The 23,757-nt window shown below is 36.3% G+C and overlaps 1 protein-coding gene across 6 annotated transcripts in view; it reads right to left on the bottom strand.

Annotated features, from left to right (window-relative positions):
- The window catches only part of PTPN4 (protein tyrosine phosphatase non-receptor type 4), a 220,165-nt gene that overhangs the window by 175,771 nt on the left and 20,637 nt on the right, over window positions 1–23,757 (bottom strand). For 5 of the 6 annotated variants that reach the window (XM_070423142.1, XM_070423143.1, XM_070423137.1 and 2 more), the window contains 2 exons: window positions 13,617–13,771; window positions 4,277–4,384 (listed from right to left, as the gene is read on the bottom strand). In XM_070423142.1, the coding sequence (XP_070279243.1) occupies window positions 4,277–4,384; window positions 13,617–13,771 (263 nt within the window). Of the gene's footprint in view, window positions 1–4,276; window positions 4,385–13,616; window positions 13,772–18,970; window positions 19,124–23,757 lie in introns of all 6 variants that reach the window. The other variant, XM_070423140.1, reaches the window with a different exon arrangement.

Below are 23,757 nucleotides of genomic sequence, written 5' to 3'. Positions count from 1 at the left end.
TGTAGGACTGCCATTCAGCCAGCTTTCAGGCAGTTCTGGATGATGGGTGTTCTGTATTTTAGTTGATGTGGTTTTGAAAGGTAGTGAGTTCAGGCACGTATCTATGCTGCCATCTTGGTTCTAGGCCTCAGTCATTTGTTTACTGATAGATGTTAAGGTTAACGAAGGTTTGGCCTACTAGAAATTATACTGCTATGATAATCTGTGTATAAGATTTCTTATGCCCTGGTTGATGTGGCTTAGTTGGTTGGGCATCATCCCGGAGCACTGAAGGATTGCTGGTTCAATTTCCAGTCTGGGCACATGCTTGGGTTGGGGCTCAATCCCTGGTAGGGGGCATGCTGCAGGCAACCAATGAATGCTTCTCTCGCTCTCCCTCTCCCCGTTCCTGTATCTCTAAAAATCAATTTAAAAAACCTAGTATTAAAAAAAAAGATTTCTTATAACATGTTTTCATTTCTCTTAAATAACTCCCTAAAACTGGGTTTGCTGGGTGGTATATAGTAAATCTATGTTTAATTATTTTGTTGCTGTTGTTAATCCTTATCTGAGGATAATTTTCCCCATTGTTTTCCAGAGAGAGTAGAAGGGAAGGGGGGAAGGGGGAGAGAGAGAGAAAGAGAAACATCTATGTGAGAGACACACATCAACTGGTTGCCACCTGCACAAGTCCCAATCAGGGGAGGGGAGCGACCCACAACCCAGGTACATGCCCTTAACCGGGAATCAAACCCACGACCCTTCGGTGCATGGGCTGATGCTCTAACCACTGAGTACACCGGCCAGGGCTATGTTTAATTTTATAGGAGACTGCCAAACTACTTTCCAAAGTGGTTGTACCCTTTTAAAATCCTACCAGCAATCCTTGACAACACCTGTTATCGTAAGATTAATTTGAACTATTCTAGTGGATGCATGCTAACATCTTGTTGTTCTTTTATTTGACATTTCCCTGAGGCATCAGAAAGTGTAGAGTCATGTAGTTTATCAGAGTGAGGATGTCTCTTTCTTTTCCAAGTTTGTTGAGAGTTTTCATTATAAATAAGTATTTAATTTTATTCTATGTAAAGTATGCCTTAATTATACTGATTTTTAAAAAACTCTATAGTTAAGAGCAGACTTAAAGAAACTGAAGCCTCCCCAGTTTGGCTCAGTGGATAGAGCATTGGCCTGCGCACTAAAGGGTCCCTAGTTTGATTACAGTCATGGGCACATGCCTGGGTTGCGGGCTTGATCCCCAGTAGGGAGCAAACAGGAGGCAGCCAATCAATGATTCTCTCTCATCATTAATGTTTCTATCTCTCTCTCTCCCTCTCCCTTCCTCTCTGAAATCAATAAAAATGTATATTAAAAAAATAAATAAAAAGAAACACTGAATAGTTTCCTCCTAAGACAGGGGAGAAGGTTAGATAGTCTTCTCACATCACTTTTATTCATCATTGTCATGGTAGTCTTAGCCATGTAATAAGGAATGAAAAAATAATGAGAAATATATAAACTGCAAAGGAAAAAGTGAAACTATCCCTACTCTCATATAACAAAATTTACATTGATAATCCTAAGGAATCAGTAAAAGAAACACTAGAATAAGAGAATTTAGCAAAGTCTTAGGATATAAGATTAATATAGAATCTAATTTGTTTCCTGGATTTATTTCAGTAATACAAAGTTGATTGAAATTAAATAAATTTAATTTCCTTAGTTTACATGATAATGTATGTAGAAAATCCTATGGAATTTACCAAAAAAATGACTATCATTAAACTGTGAGTTTATGAAGGCTGCATAATACAAAATCAATATATAAAACAAATGATACATATTTCTATATTCCAATAATACTATTTTTATGGTTCTTCTATCTAGTTGCCAAAGACAGAATCTGAGATATTAACGCTGATTTTTCTTTTTCCCTCATGAACCTACTCTACCTTAATCAGATCCAACCAAGTTCTGTTGACTTTATCTCTTAAACATCTCCAGCATTTACTCACTTTCCTTCATCTTCATCCAATCATCATCTTTTGAGTGAAACCAGGCCCTAAAACTGAAACTAGGTCTTAATAGCCTATTTTTCTTCTTCTAGTCTTAAATATCAAATTCCTTCTGATCACTGCTGGTAATCTTATTGCATGGTTATCTCCTTTCCTCAATATGTTCATTTCTAAGACCTGTACATCTACATCATCATTTCCTGGGAAGCAACATTTTGCACAAGGGTCCTTGGTTCAATTCTAGTACATACTTCAGTTGCAGGATCGATCCCCATCCCTGGTAGGGTGAGGCACGTGAGAGAGGCAACCAAACGATGTGTCTCTCTCACATGGATGTTTCTCTCTCTCTGTCTGTCCCTCTCCCTTACACTCTCTCTAAAAAATCAATGGAAAAATATCCTCAGGTGAGGATTAACAAAAAAACAAATCAAAAGAATTTTAATGATACTTTCATACGATTATTGTGATAATTTGGTTTATTAACCAGTCCACAATAGATATTTCATAAAAGTTAGTCTCTTACTCCTTTCTCTTTTTAAAAATGACTTCCAAAACTTTCCCTCAATCTATTATACATATTCAAAGTCTTGATATATTTCATATTGACAACCAGAGATGAGACACAACATTTGTGCTCTAAAGGTTCTTCTTGGACACATTTTGGCACTTCACAGATTCTTCTGAATATTTAAATACTGAAATTGTAGTGCTGTGGAAAAACTTGCGTGGAGAGAAGGAGACCCAAGTCTAGTTTCATCAATGCCATCCAGTAGCTTGGACTTTAATCTCCTTGGATTGGGATAATTTCCCATAAAAAATAAGGGTGTCAGACAAGATAATATCTCAGGGTTTGGGTCTTTAAATTCTATAATTTGGGGGAAAGAATTAGTATCTTGGATCATTAGCAATTAGATCCTTGGGCCTGGGAATATATCTTATTTGGGAAGGAATGCTCAAGATAGAAAAATATGACTAAGTAAGAAAAAGCAGGTGAGAGCAAAAGATCATCCCAGCTCAAAATACCTCTGCTTTCCCACATTCACCCTGCTGTAATTGTTTTAGAATAGAAATGTCTTCTTGTATACAAATTTCCACAGATACTAACAGGCCACTTGCTTTGTTTTATCTATATCGTCCTCATAGCTTTCAATTAAAAAATCAGTAAATTATGCCAAAAATAAGTAATACTTAACATTTCATATTTACTTCCTACTAACCATTTATTCAGAGAGCTAAGATCCTGGCTATGAGGATGAGGGCAAGGGCGAAGGCAAAGAAGTTATTTTATCTATAGCCATCCTTCAATATGGCCTTATAAAACTAATTTCTGAAGCAGTGATCCAGCTTCCCAGTTTTTTTAAAACTATACAAAAGATGTCCTTCAAAATAGTCACTCTTTTGTACTAGTCAAAAGGATATCATATTCTTTTGTAAAAGACCTCACTGAATAACAAAATACATTTACAAAAAATTCATAATTTCTGTTATTCAACACGTGCTATTTTCTATTTCTATGATGTGATCTTTCCAATACAAAGAATCATGATTGCAATTACTGAGGAATTAGTAACAATCTAATAAACAATACTGCCCAAGAACTATAGAGCTCTGACATTTAATCTCTACCTCATTTGTGAGGGCCTCCATTGAGTCTTCCTACTTGGAAAATTTACACAAACAGCTCACCACAAATGCCACAAAAAACTAATTTCATCTTAATGCAGGCTAATGATACATTAATATTTTAAAATATTTTACTTTAATATTTTAGTATTAAATTAATATTTTAATCTTTAGACCAATTTTCTCTCTTTAAGTCAAGAAGCATGAATTAGATTTACTTCTTAGTTGTCTGAGACACATAAATAAAGAAACTGGCACTAGATATACAGACTGACTTGTAATTTGAAAAAACTTTACAGAAATAACTACAGACTAATTCATCAAGAAAATTAGGAACAAAGGCAAAGAATTACCTCTAATTATTCAAATTAATATTTTTTTGTCTTTCTTGCTTCTGAGTTAAAAAATTTTTGTTAAATGTATTGGGCTGACATTGGTTAATAAAATTATACAGGTTTCAAGTGTACCATTCTGTAATACATCATCTGTATACTGCATTCTGTTAACCAGCCAAAGTCAAGTCTCCTTCTATCATATCACCACAGTCAAACTAAATTTTTTAAAAACTCACTAAAACAGTGAACATTATAAATCAGAAAAAAACTTATTATGACAGAGAAAAATTAAAATTAAAATGAGAGAAAACAGCTTAAACTTACTGGGTTATCTGTGGAATCATCAGCCAACTGTAAACCAAAATAGTCACGCTCAGTCAAATCAAGATGTTTGAAGACTATATCCAACAGAACTTGTCCTTGATCATGTTTCTAGAAGAAAAATAAAAGGAAATCAATACCGATAGCCTATAAACACTTTCAGATTTTGAAAAAGTCTGTTGGACTTTTCTCTTATTAAATTGGCAGCTGTTCCCATCCAATGACTATTGAGAATAGAGACTTCACAGGTTACAGAGTACTTAAAAAACCGTCTAACTTTAGGCAAACTAATTCAAAGACTATATAATAAATATGAAGATATAAGGAAAACCTTTCATTAAAAATGCGTCTGCTTTCAGGGCAGTATGATATTTTTGTAATTTTATATTGTTACCACATTAGTCAATTGCCTTATTGTTTTTTCTTACATTTAAATTGACTGGAAAATAACATATTTGATTAAATACTATTTAAAATTTGTGTGACTAAAATAATTAATGCCAGTCTGGCCGGCATGGTTCATGGTTGAGTGCCGACCTACAAAACAGGAGTTCAAGGTTCGATTCCCAGTCAGGTATATGCTTGGGTTGCGGGCTCAATCCCCAGTGTGGGGTGTGCAGGTGGCAGTCGAGCAATGATTCTTTCTTATCACTGATGTTTCTATCTCCCTCTCCCTCTCTCTCTGAAATCAATAAAGATATATTTAAAAAATAAATAAGTAAATAAATAAATAAATATTTGGTTTGTTGAATAAGTGGATGATAAAATGGCCTACAGAATAAATTTTAAAGTTTAGATGGTTTTTAATCTCTTTGTAGGCTTTACTAGCCCTATAGTTTTTTACTTCACAAGAAGACCAGTTAGGGAAGGAGTCTCTAAAGCACAAGGGACAGTACATCTGCAAAGAAACTACCTTACTGCAAACAGTTTCTCTAAAGATAATGAGACTATCTCTAAGAAAACGTATTTAGGCTTATCACTAGAAGGAGTAACAACAGAAGGCAAAACTGAGATTCTTACTCTTGTTGGCAAGCCAAATACAAATAATATGAACAACACTATTCCAACAAACTAAACAACCTAGAGAAAATGGACATAATCCTAGAAAAATACGACCTTCCAAAACTCAATCAAGAAGAATAAAAAAATCTCAACAGGCCTATAACTAAGGAGGAAATTGAAGCAGTTATCAAAAAACTCCCAGCAAACAAAAGCCCAGAGCCAGATGGCTTCACAGGGGAGTTTTACCAAACCGAAGAAGAACTAAAACTTATCCCTCTCAGACTAGTCCAAAAAATTCAAGAGGAAGGCACACTTCCAAGCTCTTTCTATGAAACCAGCATTACCCTAATCCCAAAACCAGATAAAGACACTACAAAGAAGGAGAACTACAGGTCAATATTTCTGATGAACATAGATGCTAAAATCCTCAACAAAATCCTAGCAAATCGGATCCAGCATTACATTAGAAAGATCGCACACCATGACCAAGTGGGATTTATTCCAGGGATGCAAGGCTGATACAATATCCACAAATCAATAAACGTGATACATCACATAAACAAATTGAGAGACAAAAATCACATAATCCTATCAATTGATTCAGAAGAGGCATTTGACAAAATCCAACACCCTTTCCTGATAAAAACTCTCAGCAAAGTAGGACTAGAGGGATCATACCTCAACATAATAAATTTCTTATATGACAAACCTACAGCCAGCATCATACTCAATAGGCAAGAACTAAAACCATTTCCCCTAAGAACAGGAACAAGACAGGGATGCCCACTTTTACCACTTCTGTTTGACATAGTACTGGAAGTGCTAGCCATAGTGATCAGATAAGAAGAAGAAATAAAAGGCATCCAAATTGAAAAAGAAGAAGTAAAACTGTCATTATTTGCAGATGACATGATATTGTACATAGAAAACCCTAAAGACTCCATCAAAAAACTAGACTTAATAAATGAATTTGACAATGTAGCAGGATACAAAATTAACACCCAGAAATCTATGGCTTTTTTATACACCAATAATGAACTCACAGAAACAGAAACTAAAAAAAAAAAATCCCATTTACCATTGCAACAGAAATATTAAGATACCTAGGAATAAATTTAACCAATGAGGTAAAGGACCTGTACTCAGAAAATTACAGGACGCTGAAAAAAGAGATAGAGGAAGACATAAACAAATGGAAGACTATACCGTGTTCATGGATTGGTAGAATCAACACCATTAAAATGTCCATACAACCTAAAGCAATCTATAGATTCAATGCAATCCCTATTAAAATACCAACAGCATACTTCAAAGACCTAGAACAAACTCTCCAAAAATTCATCTGGAATAATAAAAGACTCCGCATAGCTGCAGCAATCTTGAGAAAGAAGAACAAAGTTGGAGGGATCACAATAACAGATATCAAGCTATACTACAAAACCAGTGTTCTCAAAACTGCCTGGTACTGGCACAAGAAGAGACATATAGATCAATGAATCAGAACAGACAACCCAGAATCAACCCAAGCCATTAGGCGCAATTAATATTTGACAAAGGAGGCAAGAACATACAATAGAGTCAAGACAGTCTCTTCAATAAATGGGGTTGGGAAAATTGGACAGAAACATGCAAAAAAAATGAAACTAGAACACCAACTTACACCATATACAAAAATAAACTCAAAATGGATAAAGGACTTAAACGTAAGAAAGGAAACCATAAAAATATTAGAGGAATCCACGGGCAGCAAAATCTCAGACATATGCTGAAGCAACTGAAGCAATATCTTCACCGATACAGCTCCTAGGGCAATGGAAACTAAAGAGAAAATAAACAAATGGGACATCAATATAAAAAGCTTCTGCACAGCAAAAGAAACCATCCACAAAACAACAAGAAAGCCCACTGCATGGGAGAACATATTTGCCAATGTTATCTCTGATAAGGGTTTAATCTCCAAAATCTACAGGGAACTCATACAGCTTATCAAAAAGAAGATAAACAATCCTGTTGTCAAACAAAGAATGGGCAAATGACCTAAATAGATAATTTTCAAAAGAGGACACATAGAAGGCTGAGAGACATATGAAAACATGCTCCAAGTAACTAATCATCCGAGAGATGCAAATCAAAACAACAATGAGGTACCACCTCACACCTGTCAGAATGACTATCATCAACAAATCAACAAATGACAAGTGCTACTCTACATTACACACACAATATCCATCACACACTGCTAAGTTAGTAGATATGTGAAATTAAAAAAGTGATTGAAATCAAGAGACAAAGCAGTCAAAAGAGTAATCTACATATTGGTTTTAGTATATAAGGACTTCAAAATAACTATGATTAAGATATTAAAGACAATAGAATAGAGAAAATGGATTAAAATATGGAATATTTCAAAGGAGTTAGAATCTATAAAAGTGATCATAAAGACATTTCTAGAACTAGAACAAAAATATAATATGGAATTGGTTTAACAGCAGAATAAGAAAGAAACCCAGAATTACCTCAAAGACAACATTAATAGCTGTTAAAAACAAAGAGAAATTAAAAACAAAAAATAGAATATACATTAGATATGATGAGGTGCAGTGAAACAGTCTAGCATATATTAAATTATAGTCCAGAAGTAGAGAAAATGGGTTAAAAGCAATATTTGAATCATTAAAGGATAATAAGCTTAAACATTTTATAAAATATTAACCAAGAGATTCAAGCTCAATGAATATGGAGCATGATGTGCACACATGCACACACACACACACCACATTTTAAGTATATTACAGGCACGTGACTAAAAATCAAAGATAGCCCTAACCGGTTTGGCTCAGGATAGAGCAGTGATGGCGAACCTTTTGAGCTCGGCGTGTCAGCATTTTGAAAAACCCTAACTTAACTCTGGTGCCATGTCACATATAGAAATTTTTTGATATTTGCAACCATGGTAAAACAAAGACTTACATTTTTGATATTTATTTTATATATTTAAATGCCATTTAACAAAGAAAAATCAACCAAAAAAATGAGTTCGCATGTCACCTCTGACACGCGTGTCATAGGTTCGCCATCACTGGGATAGAGCATCGGCCTGCTGACTGAATGGTCCCAGGTTTGATTCCGGTCAAGGGCATATACCTTGGTTGCGGGCACATCCCCAATAGGGAGTGTGCAGGAGGCAGCTGATGGATGTTTCTCTCTCATCGATGTTTCTAACTCTCTATCCCTCTCCCTTTCTCTCTGTAAAAAATCAATAAAATATATTTTTAAAAAAAATAAAAAATGAATAAAAATCAAAGAGAAAGAGAAAAATATTAAAAACTGACAAAGGAAGAAAGGACATATCTCTTGTCCTTCAGGAGAACAATAAGAATGAAAGATGACTTCTCAAGAGAAACTATGAAAGTCAATAAAATGGTACCGTTAAACTACTAAAGAAAAAAATATCAACATAGATTCTATACTCAGCAAAAATATCCACCAAAACATGGAAAGTAATTAAAGACATTTTCAGACAAACAAAAAACTGAATCTGTTGTTAACAGATCTTATTTCAAAGAATAATAAAACAATTTCTTTAGAATGAAGGAAAATTATTCTAGATGAAAGCATGGGATGTAAGAAATGAATAGCTACAGAAAGTATATATATAAAGGTAAATATAATAGACTATTAACTGTTTGAAGCAATAATAATGTCTTATAGGGTTTATAACATATGAGGGGTATGGCAAAAATACTTAAGAATAGCAAAAAAGTAGAAGGCAAGCAAATGGATTTAAACTGCTTTAAGGCTTTTGCAATTGGGGAGGAACGTGGTAGAAGTACTAAATAAAGGTAGACTTTTGTAAGTCAGGACACATTTTGTCATTTCTAAAGTAATCACTAAAAGTATAATACAGTATTCAGTTTCTTCAAAAAACTAAAAATAGAACACCCATTTGACCCAGTGATCCCACTTCTAGGAATATATCCCAAGAAACTAGAAATACTAATCAGAAAGGATATATGCACCCCTATGTTCATAGCAACACAATTTACCATAGCTAAGATTTGGAAACAGCCTAAGTGCCCATTAGCAAATGAGTGGATTAAAAAACTGTGGTACATCTACACAATGGAATACTATGCTGCGGTAAAAAAGAAGGAATTCTTACCATTTGCAACAGTATGGACCGAACTGGAGAGCATCATGCTAAGCGAAATAAGCCAGTCAGAGAAAGATAAATATCACATGATCTCACTCATTTGTGGAATATAATGAACAACATAAACTGATGAACAAAAACAGATCCAGAGACAGAGAAGCATCGATTAGAACATCAAACCTCAGAGGGAAGGTGGGGAAGGGTGAGGGTAAGGGGGTGAGATCAACCAAAGAATTTATATGCAAGTATATAGGCCCAACCAATGGACACAGACAACAGGGGGGTGAGGCCATGAGTAGGGGTGGAGGGGGCGGGAAATGGGAGGATAAGGACACATATGTAATACCTTAATCAATAAAGAAAAAAAAAGATTAACCAAGGGGGACTAATAAAGGAGAAAAAATGGAGGAAAAAACAGAGGAACATGAAGAAATATTCTTTGGTGAGTGAAGTATTCAATGCCTTAATATGGTGGTGGTTCCACAGATGTATACATGTATAAACATTCACTGAATTGCACACTGAAGATTTCTGCACTGCACCATGTAACATATATTGTATCTATAATAATAAAAGCATAACATGCTATTAGACCAGATGACCTTCCAGATGAAGCTGGTGCTGCGAGGAAGCTCCAAGTCCGGGTCCTGGGTGCCAGAGGGAAGCCAGTGCCGGCAGCCGGGGAAAGGAAGGCCTACTCTTGCACGAATTTTGTGCATCAGGCCTCTAGTATATTATAATAAACAAACAAAAAAAGTCTATACATACCTTCCAGAGTGGAGAGACTAAGCTAAAGAATCTTTCTAAATAGAATCCAATATATTTCTCAAAAATGTAATGGCTTATAGCTATTTTCTGAAAAATTTTCCATAATGTATACTAGGCACTCAATACTTGTTATTAAATAAAGTATATGAATAACTATACTCTTATTTAATTTACTGTACTGGGTTTTAAAACAGTACATGAAAATATCATATATACATATAAAACAATTAACAGATTGCTATTTTGTAGAATTTTAGTAATATTCTTCTAAGAAAGTATTTCTGGACCTAGAGAATAGATCAATTGGATCACAAGCAATAGAAGAAAGAAGAATCAACTTTTCTGAATGCATATGAGTCAGATACAATAAATAGGCACTTCACAAATATTCTCATTTGATTCTAAGCATCCTACGCAAGGCCGGTATTATTCTCTCTTAACAAATGAAAAATCTGAAGCACAGAAAGGTACAGTAGCTTGATTAGAATCACAGAACTAGTAAGTCTTCAAAATAAAGACTTAGAAATTCATCATTGGATAATTGTTGAGGAAATTGTTCAAGAGAAGTAAATGTCATTATTAGTAACAGACTTATATATGACAAATATGATACAAACCTAACAGCTATACATGTCTATCATATACTACAGTGTTTGAATTTTCACACACTATGAAAATTGGCAAATTATCATGTCTGTTTGCACTCAAGATGATTAGTTCCATTTTAACATCTGATTTTACTCAAAAAATCTTGGTAAACATTAAATTCTCCTTCAGGTCAGACGCTGAAAATCAATCTAAGAGATATCAAAGCTAAATGAGGCAGGCTGGACAGAGATGTTTGCCTAAGACACACTAAAAAAACAGTAAAGGCAGTAATCAAAGCCAGTTTGTATAACAGCCCCTTCTGTGACCAAGAGATCCCCCCCTCTCACTTTCCTCTTCCTATTGCCAATCTCTGTAAGAACTAGAGATTTGCTCTCTAAAGTAAATGAGCCAGTAATATTCTAGATTCAGGGACATCAGGTACAGTTGATTACTTTTTATTGTACATGGAAAATCTACATAGTAAGCAAAAGCCTACATATGAAGAGTTGAGACCTCTTCAGCCCCTTTCTCTCATTCAGCTCTACAAACTACAGGCATATAATTGAAGGATTTCTTGCTAGGGGAAAAAGTATTGAACTAACAAAATATTACTATATAACTTCTTTGTTTATTGACAGGATGATAGGAAGTATGTAGGAAGAGAGGTATAAGAGATCTAAATTCTCATCCTCCAATGTCAATACATAATATGAACAACAACAAAAAGAATAACCAAAGCAGACAAAACCAGAAATAATATAAGCATGTTTCTTAGACTTACGGTAACAAATATTAGAGAAAAACTAAATGTGTTGAGTGTGGTTACTTCTAAGAAGTAACAGGGTAAGAGTCTGCTAGTTTTTGTTATAACACTCAACAGAACTATTTGGTTTTTAACCCTTTGCACTCCGAACCATTCTGGACATTGGCTACCAGCTACTCGACGCTACTTTGCGGCGGAAACGTGCATTTACAAACCCTCGTATTATTTAGTATAATTTTGGAACCAAGTAACATATTATAATGATATTGGACTTATATGAATTGGGTGACATCAAGGAATGTATATTTGCAAAAAAAACAATATTTTATTGTTTATAATTTTGTACAGTATGATAAGTTTTGTAACACTCCCCAATATGCATTGCAGGCTGATTAGTGCATGTTTGACAGTAATAAGTGGTTTGACGCCTGCCACCAGGACACACAATGCAGTCCCGTTTTCTTTGTCCCACATCGGGAATATGTAGTTTATTGTTTAATCCGACACAAAACCTGCTGACATTTCTTGTATATATCTTAGTAATTTTATGATATTTTGATTTAATTTCTTGTGCCATTTCAAGATAAAACTTCAGGGAAACATGCATGTCTCAAAAAGTTGCGTTGAAATAACTCAATTCCCCATAATCACTAATAAACTGCAATGTCCCCTGAGAGGGGACATCCGAGTGATATGCTAGAATTCCGATGTCCCCTGAGAGGGGACAGCGGAGTGCAAAGGGTTAAAATGGTATACATGAATAAACCAATAAATGTACAAACAAAAACTTCTGGGTGAATTGAGTGACATCCACAAATAATAGTATTTTAAAAGGAATTAACACATCAAATTTAAGTAGGGCTAAAGTAATACTTAATAAATAATCCTTGATAAAACAGTAAAGTGTTGAAAATAAGAGGTCCTAACAGATCTTGCATATACAACACAAACGTACATGGTCCTGGCTCTGCCATTAACTTGGCAAGTAACCTAATGACTCTAAATCTATTTTCTCATATGTGAAATAAAGTCAATGGAACAATAACCAGGAAAAAAAATCCCCCCAAATTCTATCTTCCTTTACAAATATGACTGTAGAATGAGTCCAAGTAAATTAACTTTCATTTAGCTAAATCCATCATCCTTATACTCTTTTGGCTTCCCATCTCAATATGCATCCACCAAGTAACCCCCTGTTTATAATTCTATTTGTACTATTGATTAGGATGCTGAAATACTTACAGGCAAAATGAACCACTTTTAGAAAATAAAGACAGAAAAAGAAAAGGAAAGGAAATGTACAACAAAATGTTAAGAACAGGTTAAAGGGTATATGGGTATTCATTATACTCTTTCATCTTTTCTTTTGGCTTGAAATTTTTTAAACAAAAAGCAGGAATGCACCCATATATATATATATCAAGACATACACAAGAATATTCACCAGCACATTACTGATAAGAGACCAAAGTGGAAACAATCCAAATAAACACCAACAGTAAATTTGACAAGTAAATGGTAATAAATCAAGTAAATGGTAATAATTACTACAGTATATTCGTATTACAATGAGTACTATAATACAGCAATGAAAATGACCAACTACTGTTAACACACCACATGGGTGAAACTCACAAATAATGTTGAGCAAATTAAGCTATACACAAATAAGATGAACAAATTATTTGTTGAATAAATATTCCAGACAAGACTCAGATAATATCAGGGCTATTATTTATCTCTGTTTAGCAAAGGTTTTATTCACAGACAGTACAAGTAAGATTAAAATGAAAATGTATAAGTTATTTAGGAGAATAAATTCCTTTCAGGCACATTTATAAAAACTACCCACATACTATTGATCTGCTCCACTAATTAATCATAATGCACTGCTGATTTGTCAACTTTTTTAAAGACCTAGTTTGAATCAGAACTTGTACTTGATAGTTACAAACCTGCACTACAATGACTGTTCTTCATTGAATAAGAGTTTCAACCTTTACTATAATTAACCAATTTTAATTATAACCAGATATTATTTTTAAAAGAGAGCGATATAAAATACTTACACTAACTTTGAAAACTTGTACAGTGTTATCCAGAAGAAGAATGTTGCAATCCACCTCTGTATGCTGTCTGTCTCGGGCCAACTCTGATGCTCGTACATTGTAGGTTCTGCCAGCAGGCAAACGGAAACGTGAGGTCATTACTGTCCACACAAGGTCTAAGTTGGGGGAAAAAAAAAGCAATCACTGAATAAAACAGTTCAAGATTCAGAGTAGTTTATTTAAAACACAAATTTACTATGTATTTTTCAATTACCACTTAGGTAAAAAGCAGTTATAAATTTTGAAACAAGCAGATAAAAATTTGTAAGTATAAAAGAAGATACCATACATATAGTTCATTATCTAAACTAAAATTACAACCTACCTAGAAAAAGGTTTATTTTTAACTGTTCCACTGAGAAAACAGAAATATTGTTCAGGGAATAATATTCCAATTCAAAACATATAAATTTAGTAGTCAAAAGAGGGAAGGAGAATTTGCTTCAGGAAGTTGAATAGTATTCATTGATGCAAGTATTAAAAACACTGCAAAGTGGCAACAGGAGGGGAGATTATTTTTTTTTTTAATATATTTTTATTGATTTTTTACAGAGAGGAAGGGAGAAGGATAGAGAGTTAGAAACAACAACGAGTGAGAAACATAGATCAGCCGCCTCCTGCACACCCCCCACTGGGGATGTGCCCGCAGCCAAGGTACATGCCCTTGAGTGGAATCGAACCTGGGACCCTTGAGTCCGCAGTCCGATGCTCTATCCACTGAGCCAAACCAGTTAGGGCGGAGGGAAGATTATTTAACTCTGATGGGCTCCTCCCTTTATTAAGCGGGTAAGACTAAAAGGAAACATGAAGTTGTGTGTTTTTTTAAATACAATGCCCTTCATTTTAACTATCCTCAAATTCAAACTAATTATAATAGGATTACTCTTATTCTTTTTTTAAATTAAATCTTTATTGTTCAGATTATTACAGTTGTTCCTTTTTTCCCCCCATAGCTCCCCTCCACCCAGTTCCCACCCCACCTTCTGCCCTTACCCGCCCCCCCCCTCCCCCCACTGTCCTCATCCATAGGTGTATGATTTTTGTCCAGGCTCTTCCCGCAACCCCACCGCTTCCCCCCACCAAGAATAGTCAGTCCACTCCCTTTATATGCCCCTGATTCTATTATATTCACCAGTTTATTCTGTTCATCAGATTATTTATCCACTTGATTTTTAGATTCACTTGTTGATAGATGTGTATTTGTTGTTCATAATTTGTATCTTTACCTTTTTCTTCTTCTTCCTCTTCTTAAAGGATACCTTTCAGCATTTCATATAATATTGGTTTGGTGGTGATGAACTCCTTTAGCTTTGTCTTATCTGTGAAGCTCTTTATCTGACCTTTAATTCTGAATGATAGCTTTGCTGGGTAAAGTAATCTTGGTTGTAGGTTCTTGGTATTCATCACTTTGAATATTTCTTGCCACTCCCTTCTGGCCTGCATAGTTTCTGTTGAGAAATCAGCTGACAGTCGTATGGGTACTCCCTTGTAGGTAACTGACTTTTTTTCTCTTGCTGCTTTTAAGATTCTCTCTTTGTCTTTTGCTCTTGGCATTTTAATGATGATGTGTCTTGGTGTGGTCCTCTTTGGATTCCTTTTGTTTGGGGTTCTCTGCGCTTCCTGGACTTGTAAGTCTATTTCTTTCACCAGGTAGGGGAAGTTTTCTGCCATTATTTCTTCAAATAGGTTTTCAATATCTTGCTCTCTCTCTTCTTCTGGCACCCCCATAATCCGGACGTTGGTACGTTTGAAGTTGTCCCAGAGGCTCTTTACACTATCTTCATATTTTTGGATTCTTTTTTTTTTTTTTTTTCAGTTGGGTGTTTTTTGCTTCTTCGTATTTCAAATCTTTTTTTTTTTATATATATATTTTATTGATTTTTTACAGAGAGGAAGGGAGAGGGATAGAGAGTCAGAAACATCGATGAGAGAGAAACATCGACCAGCTGCCTCCTGCACACCCCCCACTGGGGATGTGCCCGAAACCAAGGCACATGCCCTTGACCGGAATCGAACCTGGGACCTTTCAGTCCGCAGGCCGACGCTCCATCCACTGAGCCAAACCGGTTACGGCTCAAATCTTTGACTTGATTCTTGCGATCCTCTAGTCTGCTGTTGGAACTCTGTATAATATTCTTTATTTCAGTCAGTGTATGCTTAATTTCTAGTTGGTCCTTTTTCATAACCTCGAGGGTCTCACTCGATTTCTTGAGGGTCTCACTAAATTTATCGGCGGTTTCTAGAAAATTCTTGAAAAACCTTAGAAGTGTGGTTTTGAACTCTATATCTAGTAGTTTGCTTTCCTCCATTTCTGTCATTTGTGACCTGTTTCTTTGTCTCCGCATTTTTTATGCTTCCTTGTGTTGATAGATTGGCTTTCTGTGCTATGTGTCCTATAGGGCACAGTGGCTCAGCCTCCCCAATTACCTGAGGTGGACACTCTTGGTGCACCTCTTTGTGAGTCTTCTTGTAGTTAAGCCTTGATCGTTGTAGGTATCACTGAGAGGAATTGACCTCCAGGCCAACTGGCTGTGAGAATCAGCTGTGTCTGCAGTGGGAGAACTTCTGTGCTGGAGACACCCTTCTGGGGCAAAACTTGCTTCAGTGGGGCTCACTGAGTCTGCCCCCTGACTGTGTCCCTTATGGGTCTGAGGAGTTGTAATCTGGATGGTCCCACTCTGACCACTGGGTACACTGGCTCTTGGATCTCTAAGGAGGTGCAAATTGCCTCTGCCTGAGGCTACCCAGCAGGAGCTACGGAGAGATGTGCAGATTCCTCTTCTTTGGGGTTTGGAGGTGCCCAGGTGAGGCCCATCTGTGAAGCAATGCAAGCTGCTGTGGGGCCTTGGGCCTTCTTTTGGAAGTTCTGGGTCTCTCTGACCCAGCTGCAGTTTGTTAGGTAATTTTCAGATTGCAAAGGGCCAGGCCTTTCATATGCAAAAGCCTCTGCGCACAGCTTGGGTGGGGCGGGGTCTCAGGGGATTAACAGGGTGGAGCAAGCAGCTATGGCTGCTCCTCAGTCCTACCCTAAGAGGGTCAATGTCAGTGTCAGTGTCCCGGTAATCGCTGCAAGCACCTCTGAGAGAAAGCCGCCCTGGAGTTCCGACCGATGCCAGACAGTCCAATTTCTCCCCATATGAGTCTGGGTCCCCAGAGACTCGCCCAGAACTGGAGTTCAGAGCAGTCAGGAGCTTGAGACTCCCTCCCGACTGAAAAAGACAACTGCTTCCTCAGTTGCCAGCCCTTTCCGCATGCGCCTCCATACCTCTGCACTTTACTTCTGCACCTCCTCTGAGTCTCGTGTGCTTTTCTCTTTCCTTCTAGTTGTAGAATTTCCACTCATCCAGCCTTCCTGTGGTTCTGGATGATGGCCGTTTTGTCTTTTAGTTGTATTTTTGAAGTTGTTGTGCGAGGCAGCAATTTCCGGTGTTTACCTATGCCGCCATCTTGGTTTTCTCAGATTACTCTTATTCTTAACACAAAAACAAAAACTTAAGACTACAGATCTTTGCATCTCAACCTGTAACCTAAGAGGGAAAAAGTATATTCCTACAGAAGAACAGGTATCACACCGATATAAGCAGCATTTGATATTACAAAACAATGAAGATGTAGCTTCAAAGTTTGAAAGAAAATTACAGTAAACCCTCAATTTTACAGACTTTGATTTAACAGACTTTGTATTTAATGGACAAAATTTCCGGTCTGTATGTCATATGTGAAAATTAACACCCAATTAACCAATCTTTGCTTATAAGTAACTTAACAGGTTTTCTTGTTATTTTTAACAAATTTTAGCAAATAGGCCATATGTTGGGAAAAACACTAGTAATTTCAATGACATAAATAAATATCAGATATCTACAATTATAGCTTACATATTTAAATTAAAGTGTCACCGCTGGTAAACAATGTTCGGTGAATGATTACACCACATTTCCCATGGTAATTGGTTCTGTTGTCCCATGGCGTGACGTTCTGAAGCAGTTTTAACGCATGCCAGCTGGCTGATGTCCTCATATGTGTTAAGCCATACCCCAGCCATGTGCCCCCGTCCTGTGCATTTGTTTACTTGTGGTGACTGGTGAATGCCCGTATTTACTACACCTATTCAGTATAAATTTAAAATTACTGTAATACATATAGAAAGCTTTTGTATGAAATTAAAATTTTCATACATACATAATTTTAATTACACAAACATGTCTACATAAGCAAAAATAGGTAAACTAATTTGTCAATTTTTTAACATACGCTTTTGGAAAACCTACTTAATTATATAACAGACACCCACTTGCCTGAATTAGTCTGTTATATCAAGTCTTTACTGTATTTGAAACACAGAAGTATATACCCCCAAAATTAGAATTTGTATTGTGGACCCTCAGAAAGAAGACATCTACTAAGAAGGGCTCCTGGTGGTTAACTGGGCTCAAACTTAAAAACAACAACAAAGACAAAAACAGAGCCCAGAGCCCAGCAGCGATTTCTACACAGGGATGACTCACACAAACTGCACTTCAGGGAGAAGCCTGCACTAAACTCCCTGCCTCTGTACTGAACTGCCTGCCTGCAGTGTGTTTCTGCCACCTAAGCCAACCCTTACAAAGGAGTTCCAGGAATCCTATTTAACCAAAAGGACTAAGGCTTTCCCCATCCAATCAAACCTGCACACCTGCAACCATCCAGAGTAGCTCTATTCTGACCAATCAGGACAATGTCTTTTGGACTAATCAAACTTCGAATATTTGGAAACCTGTTGTGAAAGAGAACATACCAACCAATCAGGGACCAGGGACAGGGACTTCTGTCCATATAAGCCAGCTCCCCTCTGGCTCTGAGAGCATACTTTCCCTTTCTTTCCACCAAAGACTGCAGTTCCCCAGCTGAGCTGAAACACCGAAGATGTCTCACCAGAACAGAGCAGAGCACACCAAAGCAAGCCAAAGCAGACAGGCAGGAAGCAGAGCAGATCAGTGAGGAGCAGAGTTGAGCTATCTAGCCAGAGAAAGGCCTGGCCCCAGGGATGGCTAGTCCTAGGGCTGCTTCACAGCCATGCTGTATCACAACTGAGCTGTTCCAGTCATGCTGCTGTCACAGCCATGCTATATAAAAATTGAACTGTTTTGCACTGAATAGTGTACTTCTTCACCACATTCCAAATTGGGGATTCCTTTTGGCGTTGCAATGGAGTCAATGACCATTGTTTAACAATGTGAAAGAATAAAGCTAAAGACATTTTCCAACATTCAAGGATTCAAAGTTTAAAATCCATAAGCTGGAGAGACAGGCACATATGAAGAGTCACAACTTACCAGAGTAGAGACACACAAGCAGAAACTGCCATAGGAGCCAATGCATGAGTAGTAGGAAAGCCTGAACTGTAACTGATGAATTGCTGGAGACTCAATGTGGACAATTCTTAAGAGTTGGGCTGGCCGGAGTGGCTCAGTTGATTGAGCATCATCCTGTGTACCGAAAGGTTACCGGTTAGATTCCCGGTCAGGGCACATCCCTGGGTTGTGGGTTTCATCCTGTTTGGGAGCATATGAAAGGCAATCCATCAATGTTTCTCTCTCTCCCTTCCTCTCTTTAAAGCATGTCCTTGGGTGAGGATTAAAAATAATAATGACAAATAAATAAAAACTCCAGGGGGACACAGTTATTGGAAGGATCCCATAATACTGTGAGATTTACCTCCAGGAACTCAACCAGATTCCCATAGTAAATATTAGAGAAAAATACTCTTGGGCTTGCCGCAGGTTGGGTGAGATGGGGTGACCAATATGAAATTACAAACCAGAGCATTCAGTCCTTCTTAACAAGGCCTACCCTCAAAAGAAACTAGTTAACCAGAGCCTAAGGGACCTGGGAAAAAGAAAATAACCAACCCCAGCCTACTCTAGCCATGCTGTCCCACCTAGGTGGAGAGGAAAAAGAGTGAAAACGCCTGTGAAGTTCACAGTACAGAGGCATAAGTTCACTAAATTACTAAGAGCAAATCATAGGACTAAAGCAGGGGCGGGGAACTTTTTCCTGCCAAGGGCCATTTGGATATTTACAACATCATTCACGGCCATACAAAATTATCAACTTAAAAATTAGCCTGCTACATTTGGTCAAACATTTAATTAACTCACCCCTAATGCCTTGGCAGGCAGACCAAATGATTTCTCAGGCCATGGCCTGTGGGCTGGACATTCCCTGTCCTGGGGAAAGAATGTTTCCCTCACCCCAACCTTACTACCACATTACTAAGGCCCTATTAATAGCAGTTCCTTTTAGCAAAATATCATATCTACCGACCAAGAAAAATTTATAAGGCATACCAAAAGATAAAAAACACACTGTGAAGAGACAGAGCAAGCATCAGACATGGAAAGTTGGAATTATTAGACATGGAATTTAAAACAACTATAATTAATATGCTAAGGGCTCTAATGGATAAGGTAGACAGCAAGAATAGATGAACAATGTAAACATAGAGATAGAAACCCTAAGAATGAACCAAAAAGAAATGTTACAGGAAAAAAACCCGATATAAATAATGCCTTTTTGATGGGCTTACAGTAAAGTAAAGAATCTCTGAGCTAGAAAATATATCAATAGAATCCTCAAAAAAATGAAAATCAGAGAAAACAAAGACTGGAAAAAACACACAGAAGAATATCCAAAGACTGTGGGACAACTACAAAAGGTATAACATACATGTAATGGGGATACCAGAAGAAGAGAAAAAAACAGAAATAAATCAATAATGACTGAGAATTTCTACCTTTTTTTTTTTTTTTTTTTACAATTTCCCCAAATTAATGCTGGACATCAAACCACAGATCCAGGAATCTCAGAGAATACCAAGAAGGAAAAATACAAAACAACAAAATAAAAATAAAACGAACAAACAAAAACCCCACATCTATGCATATAATTTTTAAGCTATGGAAAATCAAAGACTAAAAAAAAAAAAAAAATCCTGAAAGAAGCCAGAGGAAAAGAAGCACCTTACCTACAGAGAACAAATAATTACATCTAACTTCTTAACCATGCAAGCAAGAAGAGAGTGGAGTAAAACACTTAAAATGTTGAGGGGAGGAAAAAAAACCTACCAACCTAGAATACTGTATCCTGAAAAATTACCTTTCGAAGGAGAAATAAAGATTTTCTCAGACAAAAAGAGAAAGAGAATTTGTTTCCAGTGGACTTGTCTTGCAAGATATTTTTAAAGTTCATTAGAGAAAAGGAAAATAATATAGGTCTAAACTCATATCTACATAAAGAAAGGAAGAACACAAAGAAAGAATAAATGAAAATAGATTTAAAATTTGATGTTTCTATCTCTCCCTCTCCCTTCCTCTCTGAAATCAATAAAAATATATTTTAAAAAAAAAGAGAGACTACCCTTGGTGGCCCTGACTTAATCAGGTGAAAGCCCTTAAAAGAAAGACTGGGTCCTTCCTGAAGTGAAAAAATTCTGGTGCTGGCTTTAAAGACATGATCTGCCACGTTGTGAGAGGACTAGGACAGAGCCATATGGCAAGGAAGTGCAGGTAACCACTGACAGCCAGCAAAGAACTGAAGACCTCAGCCCCATAGTTGATTGTACTTGTCAACAATAACATGTTTTGGAAGAGAACCTCAAGCTCCTGCAGTCCAGTTAACATGTAGTTTGTAACTTTGTGAGAACCAAAACAAAGCTGTACCCATACTACTGACCCATGATACTGGAAGAAAATAAATGTGCTGCTTTATTCTGCCAAATCTGTGGTAATTTATTACACAATAGAAAACTAATACATCTTTCACAGTTGTACTACTACACCAACAAGCATTCATGAGACAGAAAGAAATATACAAAAGGATGAAGCAACATATGATGATCTCTGTGCAAATTCCACTCTTGCTTATGATGGATCTACCAGCCGTGGGCAAACTACGGCCCGCAGGCTGGATGCGGCCCGTTTGAAATGAATAAAACTAAAAAAAAAAAAAGACCGTACCCTTTTACGTAATGATGTTTACTTTGAATTTATATTAGTTCACACAAACACTCCATCCATGCTTTTGTTCCGGCCCTCCGGTCCAGTTTAATAACCCATTGTGGCCCTCGAGTAAAAAAGTTTGCCCACCCCTGTAGTGGTCAGCAAACTCATTAGTCAACAGAGCCAAATATCAACAGTACAACGATTGAAATTTCTTTTGAGAGCCAAATTTTTTAAACTTAAACTATATAAGTAGGTACACTGTTATTAACTTAATTAGGGTACTCCTAAGCTGGCCTTTGCTAAAAACGTCCTCAATCGATTGAGGTACGTTCGCTGAGGTCGACCCCTTCCAACTCTCCCATCCTCAACTCGTGCATGAATGGCGCGCACGTCCCCCGCGCTGCTAATATTAAAAATTTATACACATTAAGTAAGAAGAGCTGAACATGAATGATATTCAAATTATAAAAATATGGACAAAGATATAAAGGCAATTCAGTACAGAAAGGATAGTCATTTCAACATACCATTTGCAAAAAAAAAAAAAATAGGAACTTCAATCCACACCTTGCACCATATGCAAAAATTAACTAAAATGGATCATAGATTATGTAGAACCTAAAACAATAAAACTTCTTAAAGAAAACACAGGAGAAATCCTTGGTGGCCTTGGATTAGGCAAGTATTTCTCAGAAACATTGCCATCAGCACAATCCTTAAAAGAATAAATTGATATGTTAGAATTCACCAAAATGAAACATCTGCTTTTCAAATGACACTGTTAAAATAATATAAAACTAGCCAGAAGGTGGGAGCATATATCTGATAAAGGATTTTTATCCAGAATATATAAAGAACTTCCAAAACTCAGGAATAAGGAAAAACAAAACAAAACAAACCACAAACAAGAGCTTTGAACAGATACTTCACCAAAGATAAAAGGATGGCAAATATCCACATAGCTAAAAAGAAGCTCAACATTACTAGACTGAAGGTACATGCAAAGTAAAACCATAATATGGTATCACTACATACCTATCACAATGGCTAAAATTTTAAAAACAGTGACAATACCAAATGTGGTAAGGACCAGGTAAAAATGGATCTCTCATTCATTGCTGGTGGGAATATAAAATGTTACAACAATGTTAGAAAACAGTTTGGTACTTTCTTACAAATTTGAACTTACTCCAACTTTATGAGCTATCCATTCCATTTCTAGGTAACAAATGTGTATGTCCATATAAAGACTTGTACATGAATGATCACAGAAATTTTGTTATAGTTGAAAACTGAGAACAAAACAAGTGTCTATTAATTGGTAATGGATTTATTCAGAGGTGGTACATAAATAGAATGAGTAGTTAATAGAACTGGTGTTACATGCAACAACATAAATCTAAAAATAACTATGCTGAAAGCTGAATCAAAAAAAGAAAGTACATACTATATGATTCCATTTATATAAAATTCTAGAAAATACAAACTAAACTTTGGTGATAAATAGTAGACCAGCAGGATGAGAGTAGGAAGCAATTACACTGGAACACAAGAAAATTTGGGGGAGTAATGAGTATGTTCATTACACTGATTGTGGTAGTAGTTTTACAGAGGTATAACTATGTCAAAACTTATCAAATATTATACTTTAAATATATAGTTTATTACATACTACTTAACCTCAATAAAGTTGTTAAAAACATATATGGCCAAAACACTTAAGAGGCAAAATATTCAGAGACAATTTTGATGTTCTGGTTCATAATCTGCTGGCTATATAACTAGATTCAATTCAACTTAACAAAATGAATATTTTGGCCATTTTTCTTCATCATGTTAATAAGCGTGGTTTCTTTTACAGATAGCAGCTAGTTTAAGGTTACACAGGCAAAAGTGATCAAGTAGCATGTGAATCCAGATCTGTCTAATCTCAAAGGCAATACTATTATTGCCACAACAATATAATGAAATTTCTACTTTCTCATGCTAAAAATATTCTTTTGAGTGTTCTTTTCAAAGCCAACTATAAAAGCACCTAAATTAACTGAAGAAAGACATCGTTGAAAAAGAATCATCACTATTTGTGAGTTTTACAAATCTTTAATCTGATCCTTTGCACT

This window comes from Myotis yumanensis, unplaced genomic scaffold (assembly GCF_028538775.1).
Source record: "Myotis yumanensis isolate MYYU_CA2020_CCGP unplaced genomic scaffold, mMyoYum1.0.hap1 SCAF_8, whole genome shotgun sequence".
Classification (NCBI taxonomy): domain Eukaryota; kingdom Metazoa; phylum Chordata; class Mammalia; order Chiroptera; family Vespertilionidae; genus Myotis; species Myotis yumanensis.
The sequence above is the reverse complement of the archived record's forward strand: the minus strand, read 5'-3'. Positions and strand labels throughout refer to the sequence as shown.